The 17805-nt window shown below is 42.2% G+C and overlaps 1 protein-coding gene across 3 annotated transcripts; it reads left to right on the top strand.

Annotated features, from left to right (window-relative positions):
* The first annotated feature begins 1997 nt into the window (after nt 1–1997).
* On the top strand, nt 1998–17493 carry VPS37B (VPS37B subunit of ESCRT-I). Of its 3 annotated transcripts, XM_037375417.1 has the most exons (6): nt 2076–2182; nt 5322–5531; nt 6877–10622; nt 11143–11314; nt 11997–12079; nt 13203–17493. In XM_037375417.1, exons 4-6 carry the CDS (start codon nt 11170–11172, stop codon nt 13701–13703), a joined length of 729 nt encoding a protein of 242 aa, XP_037231314.1. In that variant the 5' UTR covers nt 2076–2182; nt 5322–5531; nt 6877–10622; nt 11143–11169; the 3' UTR covers nt 13704–17493. The 3 variants fall into 3 exon arrangements, with proteins under 3 accessions (XP_037231313.1, XP_037231315.1, XP_037231314.1); XM_037375418.1 differs by lacking the exon at nt 5322–5531 and having other exon boundaries at nt 2069–2182; XM_037375416.1 differs by lacking the exons at nt 5322–5531; nt 6877–10622 and having other exon boundaries at nt 1998–2182.
* Nucleotides 17494–17805: the final 312 nt, after the last annotated feature.

Genomic DNA, 17805 nt, shown 5'->3' on the forward strand with positions numbered 1-17805 from the left:
CCAAGCACCCCACACAAGGAGGAGTTCAGCACATACCACAGCAACAGGCGGGTGCGTTGAGGTGGATGAGTGGACACATGCCCGTATCAGTAATCACCTCCCCACCCTAAGCAAGCTCAGCTCAGCTTCCTGCTGCATAAACACCTCACTCTTACCTGCCTCTGAATACACTCAGTTTGCACCCTGGTTGTACGGCTGCTCTGTACTAAGCAACCAGGAAGACTTCCCCTAGCAGTGTCTCGTTGTTGGTCTTTATTACCTGTGGATAATAATGACAGAGGGGGCTTTTGGTGGGGTGAGAGTCATGGAGAGCTGAGCTTAGTTATAGGACAAAAGAACAAACATAGAGCTGTCATGTCTTCATTCAGTTCTGCCAAGAAGTACTGTGTCACTTCCTGAACGTGACTATAACACCATTACATTTTAATAGCATTACATCAGACATTGATTCAGTTCACTATATTGCTTCCCCCCCCCCCCCCCCCCCCCAGTTAGATCAGAAATGTCAGCTACAAAGGACAATGGCCATATGGCAGTTCCCTGCCCTGTTCCTTTGGCTCATGTGTTTGTTCTGGTTGTCTCTCTGGTGTTACACACATGGAAACAAGCACACCCATGCCCACTATCCCTTAGGTACAAAAGCAGCCCGGGAAAGCGGTGCATGCCTAGAGATGCATACAACTTAGGCCACATTAACACAATTAAATGTTTCCAGGCATAATTGTCTTTATCAGCTATGCTAACAGTAGATTTGGGGAGCTACCATTCCAAAGTGTTACCACAGAGCGCCTAGTAAAGTGTTGGTGACTTTAAACAGATATAAATCAGAACAAAATGTAGCTATGATGTTTGAATTGTAGCATTTTGATACATTTAAAAAGTATTTAAGTTTACTGTAAAATACATCTTCGATAGAAAGATCATTTCTTGATCTTCACTCTTGAACAAGAAAGTGCTTAAGATGGACAAAAAGACCTAGCACCTAAGCTTGGCAAGATGTGATTTTTAGCTATTTTTAACCTAAGGAGGCACTCAGCCTAGGCTTGAGAACAATAATGCAGTCACCCTTTTGAGATTTACTGTAGCCAAGTCCCAACCTGGTAAGGAAGCGTGAGTTAAATAATTCTACTGATTTTCCTTCCTAATTTACAGCTGTGCGGTTGCAAACAAAAGGAGAACAAGAGCGCCTACGACACTTCCAGGCAGGAGCACTGTAAGCGGTTGTACCTGGGTGCTGACTGAGGGCTCAGAGCGCAGCTCGCCAGGTCTTGCAGGGCACAGGACAGCGTCCGCTCACCGTGCGGGTCCGACGCCTGCGGCATTAATTATGAAACAAAACCGCCGAGCCCCAGCCATCCCAGCGAGCCGTCTGACCTCCCGGCTATTCCCGCAGCCGCCATCCCTCGGGACACGGAGGGCCTGGAGCACCGGGCACCGTCACACGAGCGAGGCAGACCAAGCACGCTCCGTGAGGGGCTCCGTGGCTGAGGAAGGCCCCGCGCCTTTAGGAAGCACCCCTCGACCCCCTGCCCCCAGGCCGGGGACTGCCGCCCCGGCCCTTCTCCTGCCCTGCCTCAGGCCTGGGGGCCGGTACGCTGTAACCCCACGGTGGGCTTCACAGAGACCCCCACACGGGCTCCCCTATAGCCCGAGGGGCCCTCACGGTGGGCTCCCCTATAGCCCCCCTGCCTCCTCCCCTCCCCAGGGCCGCCTCGCCGTGGGCAGCCCCAGCCCCTCCCAGACCACCTCGGGCTCACCCACCGGAGCACCCCACCACCACCTCGGGCACCCTCCTCCTCTCAGCCGCAGGACCCCCCCCATCACTCCCAGCGCCCTTTGGTACCGCCTACCACCCCAGCGCCCCCCTCGCCGCCCAGCCCCCTTGGTACGCCCCGCCCCGCGCTGCCGCCCCGCCCCCCCAGCAGGGGGCGCCGAGGGCGGTGCCCACCCCGGGCTGGGGCGACACGGCCGCGGCACTTCCGGTTGGCGGCGGCGGCGGCGGGAGGCGAGCGGGGCCGGGGCCGGGGGAAGCCGGGCCGGGGGCAGGGGGAGCCGGGCCGGGCCGGGTCGCGCCGCGATGGCGCTGGACGTGCGGCGCCTGGAGGCGCTGAGCCTGCAGGAGCTCAGCGCGCTGCTGGACGACGAGGAGCAGCTACAGGACATGGCCCGCGAGATGGAAGAGGTGAGGGGCGCCCGCCCAGCCCCGCGCCCGGGCCACGGCCTCCCCTCGGGCCGCCCCCCTCAGCCCGCCGGGGCGCTGCCCGCGGCTCCCCGCGGGTCCTCGGGGCTCGTTGTCCCGCCGCCTCCATTACCGCTGCCTGTTTGGGGGGTGTTAATGAGCGCCTCGGCCCCCCCGCCGCCCCCCGGCGCAGGTGGCTCCCTCCTCCCGGCCTTGCTTAAGCCGCTCGGCGGCCACGGCTCCGCCATGGAATGACCGGTGAATAAGGAGCCCCTGTGCTGCGGGAATCGCTGGTGCCCCTCTGCCTGCCCCTCTGCCTGTCCCCGTGCCTGCCCCTCTGCCTTTAGTTGCTGGCCCTGGGCAAGCAGGGGGTCTGTGCCCGGGCACTTCCCAGGGGGGGCTGAGGGCTCGCCGTGCTGAAAATGCTCCGTTTGTCCTCACTTAGGAGACACTGACAGGCCGGAGGTGGGCTCGGGTTTTCCCTTAATACAGCCCCTGTTTTGTGCCTTGGCCACGACGAAGGATTTTGTCAGGGTGAAGTCGATCCTGTTTGCGGTCTCGATCTCAGCGCAACTTTAATTCAAAGCATTATGAAAGCGATGTCTGTGTGCCCGGGTTGGTGTGCTGGGTGCAGTGAAGGCTCTCAGGCTCTCTGACGCTTGTTCTGCCGAGTTGAAATGCCTTTGTCAGTGTATCAGACTCTTAAGCCTTCCTCTTGGATCTGTGCTTATTAAAACAAAATAGAAGCCTGTTTTCTTCCTGCTGCTGTGGTTGTCTTTACTGTTTTTTCTATATACCAGTGGACACTGTGTTACAGTTCTGATACGAGACTGTTCTGGGTTTATTTGACCACAGATGGGCCTGAAAGACTCTGAATTGAGTAGTCAGCTAACAAGAAAGATGACGAAACCATTTACATGAAAACTTTAAAAAAAAAACGTGCTGGACTTGTCTGGATCTTGTATTTATGGAGTTTGGTTGGTTTTGGTTTTAAATTTGTTTTAAAATCATTTACATGAAAACTTTAAAGGAAAGAAATGTGCTGGGCTTGTCTGGATCTTGTATTTCTTGAGTTTGGTTTTGTTTTTAAATTAGAGGACAAAAGCTTCAGGGGAAAAATGTGGCAATATATTCTTGACAAGGAAGCTTAGTTTATTAAGCAAAATCAATTGTAATTGGTTTCCCTCAAACTAAGATTCCTGCCCTTTTGGTACTTCCAAGGAAATTGTTGTGGATCACCTCAAACCAAATTGTCAAAGTATTATAGATGAAGAGGCCCACTGAAGGCTGAGACAATAAGGCATCTTAGGGAATTTACTTGCTGCATTATGCAACAATTTGTATTTTGAACTTTGTGTCAATAAATTTGCGAGAGGGGGGCGCGTTCATAATAGTTTTTCATATGAGCTTATCTTTTGAGAACTTAAACTCCTGAAGAAACAGATACTGCTGAGATAAGTAAAACATGCAGAGATCTTAGAGGCCCTGTGGTTTACTGGGGGGCCGGAGTACCCTTCAGTATAAAAACTAAGTATTTAAGGGCTTAACTTTGTAAAGATATAAATGGGTGCAATATTGCTGGTGGTTTCAGTGTGACCTCTTGCAAGGTACATGAGCAGAAGGGCTCTTTTTTATTACTTATTTGCCAATACGTGTTTAAGACTGTAGGTCAGAAGTGACAGAAAACCTCACAACCTTAGTAGAAAAGATTCTCTCTCACTGCAGAGCTAGACCATATTCTCAATTTGACCCTCCGGTTTTCCTCTTTAGTTGGCAACAGAAGGCTTTTAAATTGTAGAGTAAAGTTCTCTGGGCCTGAGGGAGTATTTTGTGGTATTTGGAAAGTGTGGCTAGGTTTGAAGGTATTCAAGCTGTGTGGAAATACGGCTATGCTACTGTCTGGTATAATCCTCTTTTATTGCGTGTGGAGGCTTTTACTAGAGTCTGTTTGACTAGAAATGCATTTACCCACCTTGGAAGGAATTGGCCATGCTTGAATACTTCTTCCTCGTTCAGTTTTTGCCTTCGCTGAATTGTTTACTGCTTGAGTTTGTGCTACCGGGACCCGATTTTTGGCTGTGAAGCATGTGGCAGGAAGAGAGGGAGAGAGGGAAATCCTGAACCTTAAGGAGGAACCATGGTGACTTCCGTGCTCCTTCTGTAGGTCTTCTGTCGTCAGTCCGTACGTATCTAGGTTATTCCAAAGTCCTTATATTTGTAATATTGTTGTGGTATGCCAACTACATCACGATTCCTGAGTCACTTCTCAGAGGTCACTTTTATTTTCAGTTGTAAAGTTGGCTAAAGCTGATGATTCCATAATCAAAAAAACCTTTGTTCCCCTTGTTGCAAGGGAAACCCAGCTCAAAACCCAATGTTTTGTTCACAAAGAGGAGGATTTGGAAAACAACTTGGCTTCCTTGCTAATAGCTAAAAATAGGCACCTTCCAGCCTTAAAGGGAATGTATTCCTGTGTGGCATTGGGGCAGGATTTGTATATGTCACTATGGCTGTGGGTGGGTGTGTATGTATCTCTCTCTGTATGTGCTCACGTGCATGTTCATATTTTTCTGGGGTAATGGGCATATACAGCGTCCTTCACACTGTATCCCCAGGTATGTGGCAGTGGTGACAGTGCCATCAAAGAGCTCAGATACTGCTTTTTGTCTGTAAGGTTGTTTTCGAAGCCTCTGGGCTTTTAGCTCTTGAACAACGAACTTCTTGTCTGATAGAAAGAGGAAGGAAGCCAGTTGTCTGGTACTCCCAGTCTTTTAAAATTGAGGAGGGTTTTTTTAATTATCCTTTGAGGTTAATCTCTGTAGTACATCTACAGTATTCATCTTCATGAAATAATGAATCTTTATTCATGAAATAAAAGTACGTTGTTTGTAAAAGTCAATCTTGGTGTGATAACTCTAAGCAGCACAGATGAGAGAACTTGTGACCCGACACTGGTAGTAGCTCAATGAATTTTGTCTGTGAAAATGAGTTTTCTTTTTATGTACTGGAACATCACTTTAGTAACAGTGCAACATTGTGTTACTGACCGCTAAGGTTCTACTGCCAAAAATTATTTGCTGTTCAAGACCTTAATTATATGAAATCAAGAAGTCAGAAATGTATTGCCTTCCTCTCATTCCAGGATTTTGGAGTACACTGGCATGCACAGAAGAGGCTTTCGAGCCTTGTCCTTTTCTCAAAAGCCAATTGAAAAGATCGGGCAGTGCAGGAAGTCCAAGTTAAAACGCTGTGAATGCATGCCCAGTTTTCTTGGATTCCCACTCCTGTCCTAAAACCACATTGTGCAAGTGGTTATGTTCTTGTCTGCCAAACATGAAATTTAGTTACAAAGGTAGGCATTAGACTTGGTGACAACTGTAGGTTTTTTTCCCTATCCAGCTAAGCATCAAATGAGTAACCTGCTTGTATCTGATGAGTGCAAATTGCAGTTCTGGGTGTCTCTTCCCTCTGCAGTAAACGTTTAGGAATTGCAGCTTACCTTTCAACCTTTGTCATTTATAAATCTAATACTTATGTAACCAGAAGACCTAAATTTAGCAAATCTAATTACTTTGCAATATGTATTATTATTTATTACCGAACAGATGTTGTTAGAGAGGGTGTATTATCATTCACCAGTACTTGATGAAAAGCACTCTTAAATCTGCTTCTGTAAAAGGAGTCTCTATTCTCCTACTCTGCACCTGTCAGCTCCTGTTTCAGGGGTTAATTTGACACTCCAAATGTGTGTCGTTATACTTCTGCAGTGTGACTGCATATTTTATTCCTAATTTGCAAGTTATGTGTAAGTGAAAGAGAAAATGTGGGAATGCTAAAGGCTAGAGCAAAACCAGAGAAACCTAAAACTAACGTGGATGTACGCTATGTATAAAGCAATTAAAACGGTGCCACATAAAACTTCTTTTTATTTATAGCTCCTTAAGAGACTTTTTCTTGAAAGTACTGAGAGACTACTTGCCATGGTGCTTGCCAAAGCAAGCTTATAATTATAGCAGCTTGTGATGGACTTTGTGGGTAGTTGGGATTTCAGTCACTCAGACTGCATCTCAGGAGGCAGTTCTGGGGATGTGCTTTTGCATGAACAGGAGTGACGCTTCTCAGACATTTTGCACAAATAACTCTTGCTGCAAACCATTCTTGTGGAGTAAATGATAAACAGTGGAAATGCTGCTAAGCTAGCACTAGCTTCTGGTTTAATTTTATCCAGCATTTTTCTTCCTTTTTTGAAAGTCAGATGACATGAAGCTGTAGTTGATGAAAGTAGTAGAATCTCAATTCCCAAAGCAGTTCTTGCTGCCTGTTCTTAAAAGTGCTTATTAAATAAATCCTTGAGTAAAATGATTAAATTTATTTCTGTTAAACCCACTTTTAAGTATCTTAAGTTCTGAAGTGCTGCATAAAGCACGATTCTTGTCTGTAATAACTTCTGTGTGTCCATGGCTTCATTTTCTTGGCACAATTTGGTTTGAGTGTCAACTCCGTGGTGAGCAGTCCTCCTGCCATTCAAATCCCTTTATAAGCAGCTCAGTATTGTTGCCTCGTTTGTCCCGATCAGAATGCATAGCGAGAGCTTAGCAGTTTAAAAGAAAAAAAAAAAAAAAGCTTATGTTCTCTTTAATATTGTCGTGTCTCATTATGTCTTGTGATTCTGACTGGTATTTCTCATCTGTTTTCAGATTAATGTTTCCTGCTTGTTGAAGTGTTCATGACCTCAATAGTCTTGTTGGCAGTTCTGCTCGTCGCATGCTGTTTGCTTCTGTCTCTTTAACTTTTTGTCATTGCACTTCCAGTAGGCAGGTGAACATCTGATGCGGTGGCACTTCCCTGCTAATACACATTTTTGTCGCACAACACATCTGACAATAAAATCACTTCTGTTGCAATTTATTCCTTTCTTGGATGTTGTCTTGGGTTTGTGGAAAGCTGTGAATGGATGCTGAAAGCATGCTTTGTGCTGCATTGGTAATCTTAATAGACTCATCATGCTGTACTGTGTCTTTGACCCTTGGATGATTTTGTAACTTTTTTGTTTTGCTTTAAATTAGTGAATGTTTTTTGAAAGGTTTTTCTGTAGGGCTTTTTAGCCTAACTTCACAGTGTTTGCTTTTCTGATTAATTGAATGAACTTCCAAGTGCAATGGAGCAGCTGTAGAAGTGTATTATGCGGACCTTAACATCAGTGCCAGAAATTATTCTGGTTTGTAAAATCGTGACTGTATTCAAGCTGCGTTGCTTTGGGATTATATTTGTTCTGTTTATTGTGAAATAGAATTCACTCATTCCGTAGACTTCAAACCTTTTTCAGATACATGAAGCACTTAAATGTCCTGAACAGGTGGATGGATCTTCACCAGCTCAAGTTTCATTAAACGTGATTCCTGCGTTTACTTTGTATTTGAGGAACTGATTCTTCTCATGGGTTTGAGTAAGATTCAATTTCAGTTTCTCATCTCTTCAAGTGTCCTTTTTTTAAAGAAATTCGGCATAGACTAATGCTGGAAGTGAAGACTTCACAAGTGACATTTATTGGTCAATTCAAGTGTCAATCGTGTGTTTTTTCAACTTCTGTAGAAGAAATGTGCCCTTCTTAGAAGTGCTATAACATGGAAAAAGTTGAGTCACTAAATCTTGGTTATTTCAGGCACTATAACTTGAAGTGCGATCACGATAACTTTTTTCAGTATTAAAAGAAGTATTTTTAAAGCTTTTGCTTAAGTTTAGATTAGTCCATACTTGCTAGATATCAGATGCTAAGGACGGGAAAGGATGTCACTCAGCATTAGATGTAGGTAGTTCATAATACTGATTTCTTTTTCTTATTTTTACGAATCAGGCACACATGTCATGCTAATATTGATTCATCTTTCCACATTTGAAATGATGTAAAAGTAAATTTATTCAGAAAATGATTGTAGAAAGTTATGCATTTGCTTCCTACTTCCCCTCCCTAGTCCTGTTGAGAGACATTATGATACTTGAGGCAAGAAAGTTATTTAAAAATGGCGTTTAAAACACCACAAAAGCTTCATCTGACTTAAGGAAGCTTTTTCTGTTATTCCATCTGTTTACCTGGAGTTCTTGCTTCTCCTCTTTATTATATATGATTTCAGTAAAAGGTTCCTTTTCCTGGGATTTGTGCTCTCAAAAGGTTTGTGTGTCCTGTCCCCTGGCTTTTTGCTCTCTAGAGGAAATGTACACGTTCTTCATCCTGGAGAAAGATCAAAGTTCACTCATAAAACTGGTCTTCCTAGACTGACTGCGCAACTGCTTTGAAATGAGAATATCAGCCTTACAAGCAGTGAAAATACAATCACCAGATCAAATTGAAGTCGCTTGAAGGAGGGAGTTTGCTCATTAAAATGGTGAAAGAGGAGAGGCATCAGAAACCATGAATCTTTTTGCACACAATCTTCTTTGGCTGGCAGTTCAGAAGACAGCTAGTTAACAAAGCTTGTGGTGATGGCAGGTGATTCAGTAAGAAGCTGGATGCCAGTAATTAAGCTGTTAAATCCTGTGTATTTTAGTTCCGTTAATTGTTGGGGGAGAAAAAATGTGAAATAGGGGGACTTAGGCTTTCTGAAAGCAACATTCTTAACAGCTTTGGATCATATGAGAAGAAACAAATGGAAGGAACCAGTTTAAATGATTTTGCATTGGATTCAAAAGTGAGAAGAGAGGTTTTTCTTTTTGTTCTTGGAAAGGATTCAAGTTGAACACAGGCATAGGGCTGGAAGCTTGTTTAGGCTTGATGTGAAAATCTTGAAGACAAAACAGTATTGCAAGTACAGTTTCTCTGATTTGCACAGTTTGGAATAGAATTTTATTTTGATTGATACAGGATTTAGGATTCAGCTTTATCCTTGACTTGATTTTTTTTAATTGTTTTAGCAAGAACAGGGTGAAGGAGAGTAAAACTTTGGTATTTGAAGAGCAAATAGCTGGGGACAAAGATGTGTTTAACCTTGAACCAATTTTGAAATTAGCGTATTAGTGTATAAATATTTCAGAATGAAGTAATCTCTTTCAAAGACACTGTTACTACCCTTGGAAAATATTTTTACCAGATGCACCCAGTTTTGTGCTCAGACTGCCAAGAACACCTGAATTCTGATCCTGTCCTTTTCTGGGGCTTTTAAATAGCTCGTTTGGGTTTTCTCTTTTCCTGTTTTTGAGGTGTGGCTCTCCCATATCCACCCATGAGTGGGAAAGGAAGAAAGCCCTGTACTCTGTGTTTGCACTAGATTCAGTGCAACTGTCCGTAAAAAAGGTCTGTTCTAGCCTGTATCATCCCTGTTTAGCCAGAAGGGGCATGTTAAGGTAGGCGGTGACAAAAAGCGTACCAAATGTTTCGTTGATTTTTGAAGTCAGCTTCATCGAATCAGGCTGTTGTGCCATGGGAAAACTATCCCACTTGTTGATTCAGACTGAAAATCTTGAAATCAGATCCCTTGGTTTTGGGTTTTTTCCCTTTTGATGTCTGAATATTTTAATGACTTTAATGTGACAACCAGGGTGGACTTCCCCAAACGCTCAGCTTTCCCAAAGCTCGTGAAGACTGTCTTGATAAAATCACATGCGTGTGTGCGTATGAGCAAACTTAGAATCTTGCTGTATCATGGTTTTGTGAGAATTGTCATTTGTTCTTTAGGAACAGTGTCTTCAGGCTAGGGTATGTTAAGCAGGAGGACTAAAATGGAAATCAAGCTTTTGGCATTGATCCAGGATTGATTGAACATAATTGGAGAAGAATATTCTGGAGAAGAAACAGTAATGATGCAGTCCTTGGGTTTTGCATTTTAATAAGGGATGACATTCTCCTGCAGTCTTACTGCATCTTACTGCTGGGATTCGAAGATGTTATTTTTTAAGAACAACTGTTGCGTTATCTGTCAGCGCTCATCATGGGTGAATGGTAAGGGTGGTGTGTGAGGTGGAGATGAAGAAGCATCTGTATGTTAAATAATGAGTAAGAATTCATACAAAGCACCTTCAGGTAGCAGGGCGTGAATGCAAAAATCTGATCTCACAAAGCTGTGACAGCCAGCAGGTCAGACCTCACGTAAATTTGCAACAAGAATTAGAAGAAGCTTGGGTGACATAAACTGCACTCCTCTGCCACTTAGCAGGAATTCCTGAATGCCCAGAGGCTGGTTCCTACACAGTAACCGCTGCTGTGCCCCGCAGTCTGCCTCTTGCAGGCAGTTGGGTGCAGCAGTGACCCAGTTCTGGTCAGACAAAAGCTATTCTGCCAGTAGGAGCATTCACAGGCACCTCTGCCCTGGCTCAAAGGAGAGGGATTCTTAGGAGTCCTCACCCACATCACAAAATCTTCAAGTAATTATAATTTCCAGCTTGGAGAAGGAAATGGTTTCATGAGCTCTGTGCAGCATGTGGGGAAGAACGTGCAGGAAAGTGACTTCAGGTCAGTATTAATTTCTGTTTAGAAAGTGATTCATTCGCAGGTGCTCGAAACTAAAAGAAGAGATCCTTATTCTCAGTGCAATTCTTCTGAAAGTCTTTCCCTCATGAGCTGCAACAATCTGTTGTCATTTTAGATTATTTCAGCATGCTGTTTGCAGCATAGACCTTATTCCTTCTAGATTATACACTAGTAAAATAGCATATTAGTAGAGCAGTAAAAATACAGGTTGTGAGAAAGGATTTTGTGTAGCAGAAAAAAGAGATCATGGGGAAACGAGCTCAGCTGAAGCTGACCGTACCCACCGGCACAGTAGACATTCCCACTGTTCATAAAAACTCCAAAAGTATTGTTACTAGCTGCAGGTCCATTACCATAGTGCTAATTCTTACAGAGAGCTTACTTTTGTTGTTTATTTAGAAGTTTTGAAATTTTCATATGGTCTAAATAACTGTTCATCTTGCTTAATATTTTCACTGTCATTTCACTTATTTTACTTTTTTTTTTTTTCTTCTTTCCCAAGGCCCAGAATGTTCAACACATCAAGGACATGACTCTTGCCAGCAACCGCAGTCTGGCAGAAGGCAATCTTTTGTACCAGCCAAAGTTGGAATCTTTGAAATCAAATTTGACTGAAAAATATAGAGAGCTGCAAGTTCTTTTTGAAGCATACCAGATAAAGAAAACAAAACTAGGTAACATTTTCTGTTGACAGTTACAATTTGCTGTTTCCTAAGTGAATGTAAATCTGTTGCATGGGTTTTGGTGTCTCATTTTTAGCTGTGTGAATTAGTGTACAAAATGACATTTCGTTTTAGTGTAGTTCTGAAGTAGACTGTGCTTCTAATGGTTTAGTATCTGTTCTTATTCTATAGTTATGATACTTATTCTAATGAATAAATGTCTGTTAGACCTAGTAACAGATACTGTGGGTTCTTTCTGTTACTGTGTGGTTACCTACCTGTTGTTGACCTACTCTTCTCTAAATTATCACATTCATTTACCTTGCTAAAAACCAAAACATAATTTCCATTTTCAGTGGTTAATCATAAACAGACTATTGCGTTTAAATTTCTGATTTCATACTGAATCATGCAGTACTGTACATCTGATACTGCACTTGCTGAAATGCTTTGTCTTTCAGTATTATAAATACATCATTGTAATTAAATATCAGCTTTTAGCACGCTGGCAATATTCCTGAACTGCTTAATATATTTTCTTACTGTAGATCATCCTGTCTAGATCAACGGAGTATGCTAGTTGTACATACGTGCCTTAGGAATTTTTTGTGCTTGCTGTAGTATTTTTTGTGTAGCTTCAGTTAAAGTCACTTACAGCTGGCTGTCATTTACTGTTCTTTTCATGCCATTACAGACAGACAATCCAGTAATGCTTCACTGGAGACACTGCTAGCGCTGCTTCAGACAGAGGGGGCTAAAATTGAGGAAGACACGGAGGTAATGATAGTACACTTCAATTTTGGCACTTACACCCTTTACCAAAGACTTCCCGTGTACATAGCTGCAGTGCAGTGTTGAACATGTAATAGATTAAAGGGATATTTTTAAGAATATATCTGGTCTTTGCTGCGAACTTCAATGAACAGCCATTTGGTTTCAGCGAGGATTTTTTTTTGAGTGATTTTTTGCTCTTAACATCTTTGAAGTTTGAGAGAAGATGCTCTTTTTCAGAAAAGAAAGCCAAATCCTTTCAGTCCCTTGCCATTGCCTTCAAACTCACAGTGCACAAATGTGGAATTATTTTTTTTTAATGGTGTTTGCCTGGTATATGTATGAATCCATTACAAATGTTAATTAGTAACCTAATGAAAAACTGTGCCTGCGCTGTTTTTTCTCCCAGCATTTCCAGTGAAATATTCCACTATGATGTCAACATATCTGTCTAGGTGCCAGTGGTCACCACTCACTGTCATACCAGTGCTTGATGGGTTGGCCTGTTTTCAGAATAATGGAGATGTTTGGTTTTGTTTGCTGATTTCCCTCTAGGACATTTTCTATAACTGTATCAAGGGAAAAAATCTGCTTATTGGCCTTGAGTTGTGATCACAAAAAGACATTCCCAGGACAGGTTGAATTTTGTGATTATATGTATGGTCATCTCTCTTAATTATTAAACACCATTTACCCACAGCCACAAGTAAGCGTGAGTATTAAACCTGGCTTAGCAATAATCTGCCTCTACTGAGCCTTGCAGAGTTCTCAGTGTTCCTGTTGGCACTGCAAGCAGTACTGAGCTGTAATTCAGCTTAGCTGGCAATCTGGAAAGCTGTTAAACTTCATTTGTTCCCATCTCTGACGATCAGGGGAATGTTCAGAGCTGGACTCAGATGTTCTTGCTGCTGGTTTTTTTCAGTATAAATTTAAGCAAAAATGATATTTAACTCCCAGTGCTTCTGAGTAATAACTAACTCAAAATGCTGCTCAGAATTCGTAGCATGCCAGTCATCTTCCGTATGCAAGCCGGAAAATCACAGGCAAAATTATGCTATTTTTAGGATATAAGCCATTTAGATTCTCTTGCAGTATGCCATTTTCTAAGAGATTGTTCCATATTTGACAGAATATGGCAGAAAAATTTCTTGATGGTGAAATACCACTGGATTCCTTCATTGACGAGTACCAGAGCAAGCGTAAACTGGCTCACCTGCGACGCGTAAAGATTGAGAAGCTCCAAGAAATGGTGCTGAAGGGACAGAGACTTCCGCAGGTTCAGCCACAGGCTCAGCTGAGAGCACCTGAGACAACACCAGCACCTCAAGATTCCTACACTTCAGATGCAAACACTCCTCCTTCAGTCGTGCCCCGACGGATACCACCCCCTCCACCTTCTTCAGTCCCAGCAGGACGCTTTCCTACTCCGTTTACTGCAGCCATGAGTTCAGGACCAGCTCTTTCTTATCCAGGTGCTCCATATCCTCCTCTCCCACCTCGACCGGGAGTTCAGTCTGCAAGTCAAATGCCACAGCCAGGATACTCATCTCAGTTTGTACCACAGTATCCTCCAGCTCTTCCCCAAAGACCACCTCGCCTTCCACCACATCCTGGCTTTATCCTCCAGTGAATATTTTGGTGCGCCTAACATGTATTGGTGCTTCTGTTTCCTTTCTCTCCCCATCAGAGACTTAATGTAGGCAATGGAAAGCCTCTGTTTTTTGCACAACGGAGTACAAAATTCGGGCTGTGGCACAGAGGTTTGCCATTGCGTTTGGTAAATGTGATTATTTTTGTTTTCAAATATCAGTGACAACAAGGTTTTTCTAGGAAGATGATAGGGTCTAGATTTTGTAAATCCATCAAATTGTGAAACAACGTACAGTGGATTTCCTGACATTAAAAATTGAATCAAACCGAATTCTTTAGTGATGGCAAATCAGCATCCTTGTCTGTTTTGATGTATTCCCATCGCAGCTGGATGTGTGTGGCAAACGGGGAACTATTTGTGTCTCTAAAGAATTCTCTATTGGTGCCAGTGGTTGGGTAGTAACAACCATATTTGAATACTGGGCAAAGGTTGCAATGGACAGCATCAGCATCCTTTACAGCATGCCCAGACAATGGCATTCGTGGCCAGGTGCACAACATTTTCAGAGCTAGCTGAGCTGAAACTCTTGTCAGAAAATGTTGTATGGTTTTTAGACAGTAAAAGTTACAAGAGTTTCATTTCTACATTTCAGTTGTTTTCACAGACTTTTCGTAATAAAAGTATACACTCTTTCCACTCCTAAATAGCTTGATACCCTGAAAGTCCTGGTCTCTTGAAATTAAACTAAACTGTTTATAGAGCCAGTTTAGAGTTTTATAGAAACTACCAGGCATTTTTATTTTCTTGCCTATTAAGATTCTTTCTTACAGTTTGGGTTTTTTTCCTTTTCCACACCTTGGATACAGAAGTCTCTTTTTGTTTTTTTTTTTTACACAGGTGCTTAGCTTTTGATATCATGTGATTCAAGGAATCTAGCCAGGGTATTTTCTTAATCAAATACTGGGGTTTTCACATCATGTAATTGCCCACTTGAAGCTCCACAATTTCATTTTATGCCTCAAACTCAATCTCTTGCTTGGCAGAACTATTTTTAACTTCCCCATTTCCTTTAGTTTTGCAGTTGTTGGCATGCGTATCTCTGTGGAATTTGCAGTTAACGTTTCTCTGCAAGCAGGCAAAACAGAAAAGCTTTTTCAGCTCCAGGGTGGCTGTTTGCATCTTACATAATCCATTATTGACTTATGCCACTGGAGCGGGAGGCTTTTTAGGGGAGCTCAGACTTCATTTTTAGTATGACTCTTGAGGCCGAAGGTGCAGACACGTGCTGGTGTTTTAACCTAGCATTGGGGGAGGCAAATCTTAGCAATTTTTGCTTGAGCAGAATGTGTCCATCAATTTATTATTGATCAGTCCAGAATCTGTCATAGCCCCTGCATTATTTCAAAACATTTTCATATCATTGTCCTGGAATGCACTGCATTGTTTGGAAGTCTGTACTACAAACAGCATCAGTCAGAATAGAATATTTATTTTTATGTTTACGTAAGGCCCTTGACTGTCCCTTAATCATTTCCTCTGGAGTGTGGTGGTTGCTAGCAAATACTAATCTCAAATTATGCTCGTAACAGGAAGCTCTCTATTCTGAAAATAGAGTTATTTGGCTTGTTTTGCCTTCTGAAGACAAAGGGCAGAAGGTTGGTCAGCGTTACTGGTGTCTGAACCAATCTCCCTGTGTAAGTCTGGAAAGTTTCTATAGATGGGGTATTTTGTGAAGCAATGTGCATTGGATTTGTTTGCAAAGTGTGTTTTTTCTGTAATCTAGTGATGGTACAGGATGTTGTTTTTTTTAAAATAGTGTAATATCTTTTCTTGGTGTTATTTTCTCACTGAAGCTTTGTATAAGCATGGTTAATTATTAGTTTCAAAGTAATTTTGCTGTGCTGTTAGTGCTGGTATTTGGATGGCAGCTGTTGTACCTGAATGCTAAACATAAGTCTGCTGTAGAAATGATTTGTGTCCTAGAAAGAATTAAAGTGGTTGGGGGCTACCAGAGTACAGAGGTTGGTGACTGAGTACAGAAATTTGTACTTTGAGCCTGCTACACAAAAACTCTAAAACACTCTCAAATCAGTTTTGCTAATGTTTAATAAAAACAACCAGGTATATTTTACACTTATCAAGTGCCAACTTTTTTTCCGAGGGTTGCAAATCCTCAGAAGTGATGGAGGTGATAGATAAGTGTATTGTGAATTTGCACTGCATTTTATGTATCTAACTTTATTGGTATTCATAGTCCAAAAATATTTTTACTACTTGTTAAATTTTCTGTCTTTTGGTAACTTTTGTGATAACATGACCTTTCAGGGATACTTTATCTAGAAACAAACTCTTGTGCAAACTAAATACAGACAAAGCTAATGCAATTTTTCTGTCTGAAAGCAAAACAATGCATTATTGCATATGCATGTGGCTGATGTGCCTTAGGATCACTACTTGTGATTGTTAATACTAGGATATTAGCATTTTTATCATTTGAATGGCCATTGCTTAACTCTAAGGGCTCTTCAAGAGCACTTTGTTTTAGGAAAAAAAAATCACCCTCATACTTCAGAAAAAACAAAGGCTGTATCTGCTATTTGTAAGCTTATAGTTGCCTTCACTGATGGAGAAGTTTGAACATAGATGATGTAACTAATATGATATTTCAGTTATAGCAATCTCATAACTGAAATCCAGCTGCTCATGGAAAACGTTTTGCCATTAATCGTGTGTGTGTGCGCACAAATTGTAAATACATTGTTGACTGCTGGTAATGTTTAAGTGTAAAGGAGAAAGATGACTGTGGAAAGCCGTTTACATCCTTTCAGAAACAAACTTTACAAAACACTAACCTGAACAAGGTGGGCAAGAGGTGTGTCAGTGCTTTCAACCTGTTGCCCTTCAGCAGCTTCTCCTGTTCTGTTATAGCTAATAAATGAATTCTGCTATGGCTAGGATGTTTAGAATCGTACTAATTTGCACTGTTTATAATATAGTGAGATTAAAATGCCATAGGCAAGCTGAGACTTGAGAGGGGGTGGCTAAGTATGCTTGCCAAAATATATATATTATAACGTTGTCTTGAGGATTTTTAATGTCTGCTGCAAATAGCATATACTTTCCCAAAGCAATTGGAGCAGAGAAAAATCTTTTAAATATGATGTGTAACATGGCTTTTAGAGTGTTGGTAGCATTGAAAATGCTCTCTTTGGATGGCGTTACTTTTGCCAGTCTTTTGTACACGGTTTTGTAAGTTATGACTAACTCAGTTGTATGTGGTTAAGTGGTTGGTTTGATGATCAGCATGGAGCAGTATAAGTCAAGGATGAGTTTCACTGCACTTCAGTGCTGTCTCCTAGAGGAAGCAGAGTTGGTTGTTCTAGCCCAGCTGATCCACACAGGTCACCTTTCCACCAGTGACCCTGGAGGGACTATATAGAAGATAAGCTTTCGTGTGATGCCAGGAGGTGGTCCTGGGCACAGTCCTGTCATGGGTAACCATTATGTTTAGTGCCCCAACTTCTTCAACCTCAGGCTTGACCTCTTTGGGGACTTCTCTGCCCTCTCATACTGGAATAATGATTTAGATACAGAGCTCAAACCGACAATTCCTTTAGCCTGAATATAGAGCTACTTGGCAAATGTTGAGTTCAGAGGAGGTAGAGTTGTCCTGCACCTGAATGGTTCCTCTGTGTAATCCTGGACAGTCTAATAAAGGGGCAATTTTATATGCCTAGCAAGTTGTGAAACATACAGTGGATTTGTTTGCATAAGTCTTTCTGTAATCTACTGTGGTCTGATTTTAAATAAAATAGCATATCTCTCTTGGTGTTGTGTCCCCGTTGTGGCTTCATTTAATTATGGTGGAGTTGTGTTACTGTTTTTCATACTAATGGTGGGGTTTTATGTGGCAACATAAAATGCTGTAGGTGATCATAAAACATAAATTTGCGAGAAGATAACTAATTTTATTCATGGGGAATCTGTTGGCGATGCTTTTGGTGACTGGAGATAGCAAGTCCATTTTGTATGTAGCTGATACAGGGTAGGTGTGCTCAGAGCAGACCCTGCACATTGTAATCGTGGCATCGAGGTGGGTGGGCTGTCTTGCCAGGTGAATCCTTTCACTTTTGTTTTGCTT

Source organism: Falco rusticolus, chromosome 1 (assembly GCF_015220075.1).
Source record: "Falco rusticolus isolate bFalRus1 chromosome 1, bFalRus1.pri, whole genome shotgun sequence".
NCBI classification, from domain to species: Eukaryota; Metazoa; Chordata; class Aves; order Falconiformes; family Falconidae; genus Falco; species Falco rusticolus.

Excerpts from the sequence above, each read along its gene's own strand:
- VPS37B (XM_037375416.1), top strand. The coding sequence starts at position 2,078 with ATGGCGCTGGACGTGCGGCGCCTGGAGGCGCTGAGCCTGCAGGAGCTC. Across the intron at positions 2,183-11,142 it reads TGGCCCGCGAGATGGAAGAG|GCCCAGAATGTTCAACACAT; the intron begins GTGAGGGGCGCC and ends TTCTTTCCCAAG. Across the intron at positions 11,315-11,996 it reads GATAAAGAAAACAAAACTAG|ACAGACAATCCAGTAATGCT; the intron begins GTAACATTTTCT and ends ATGCCATTACAG.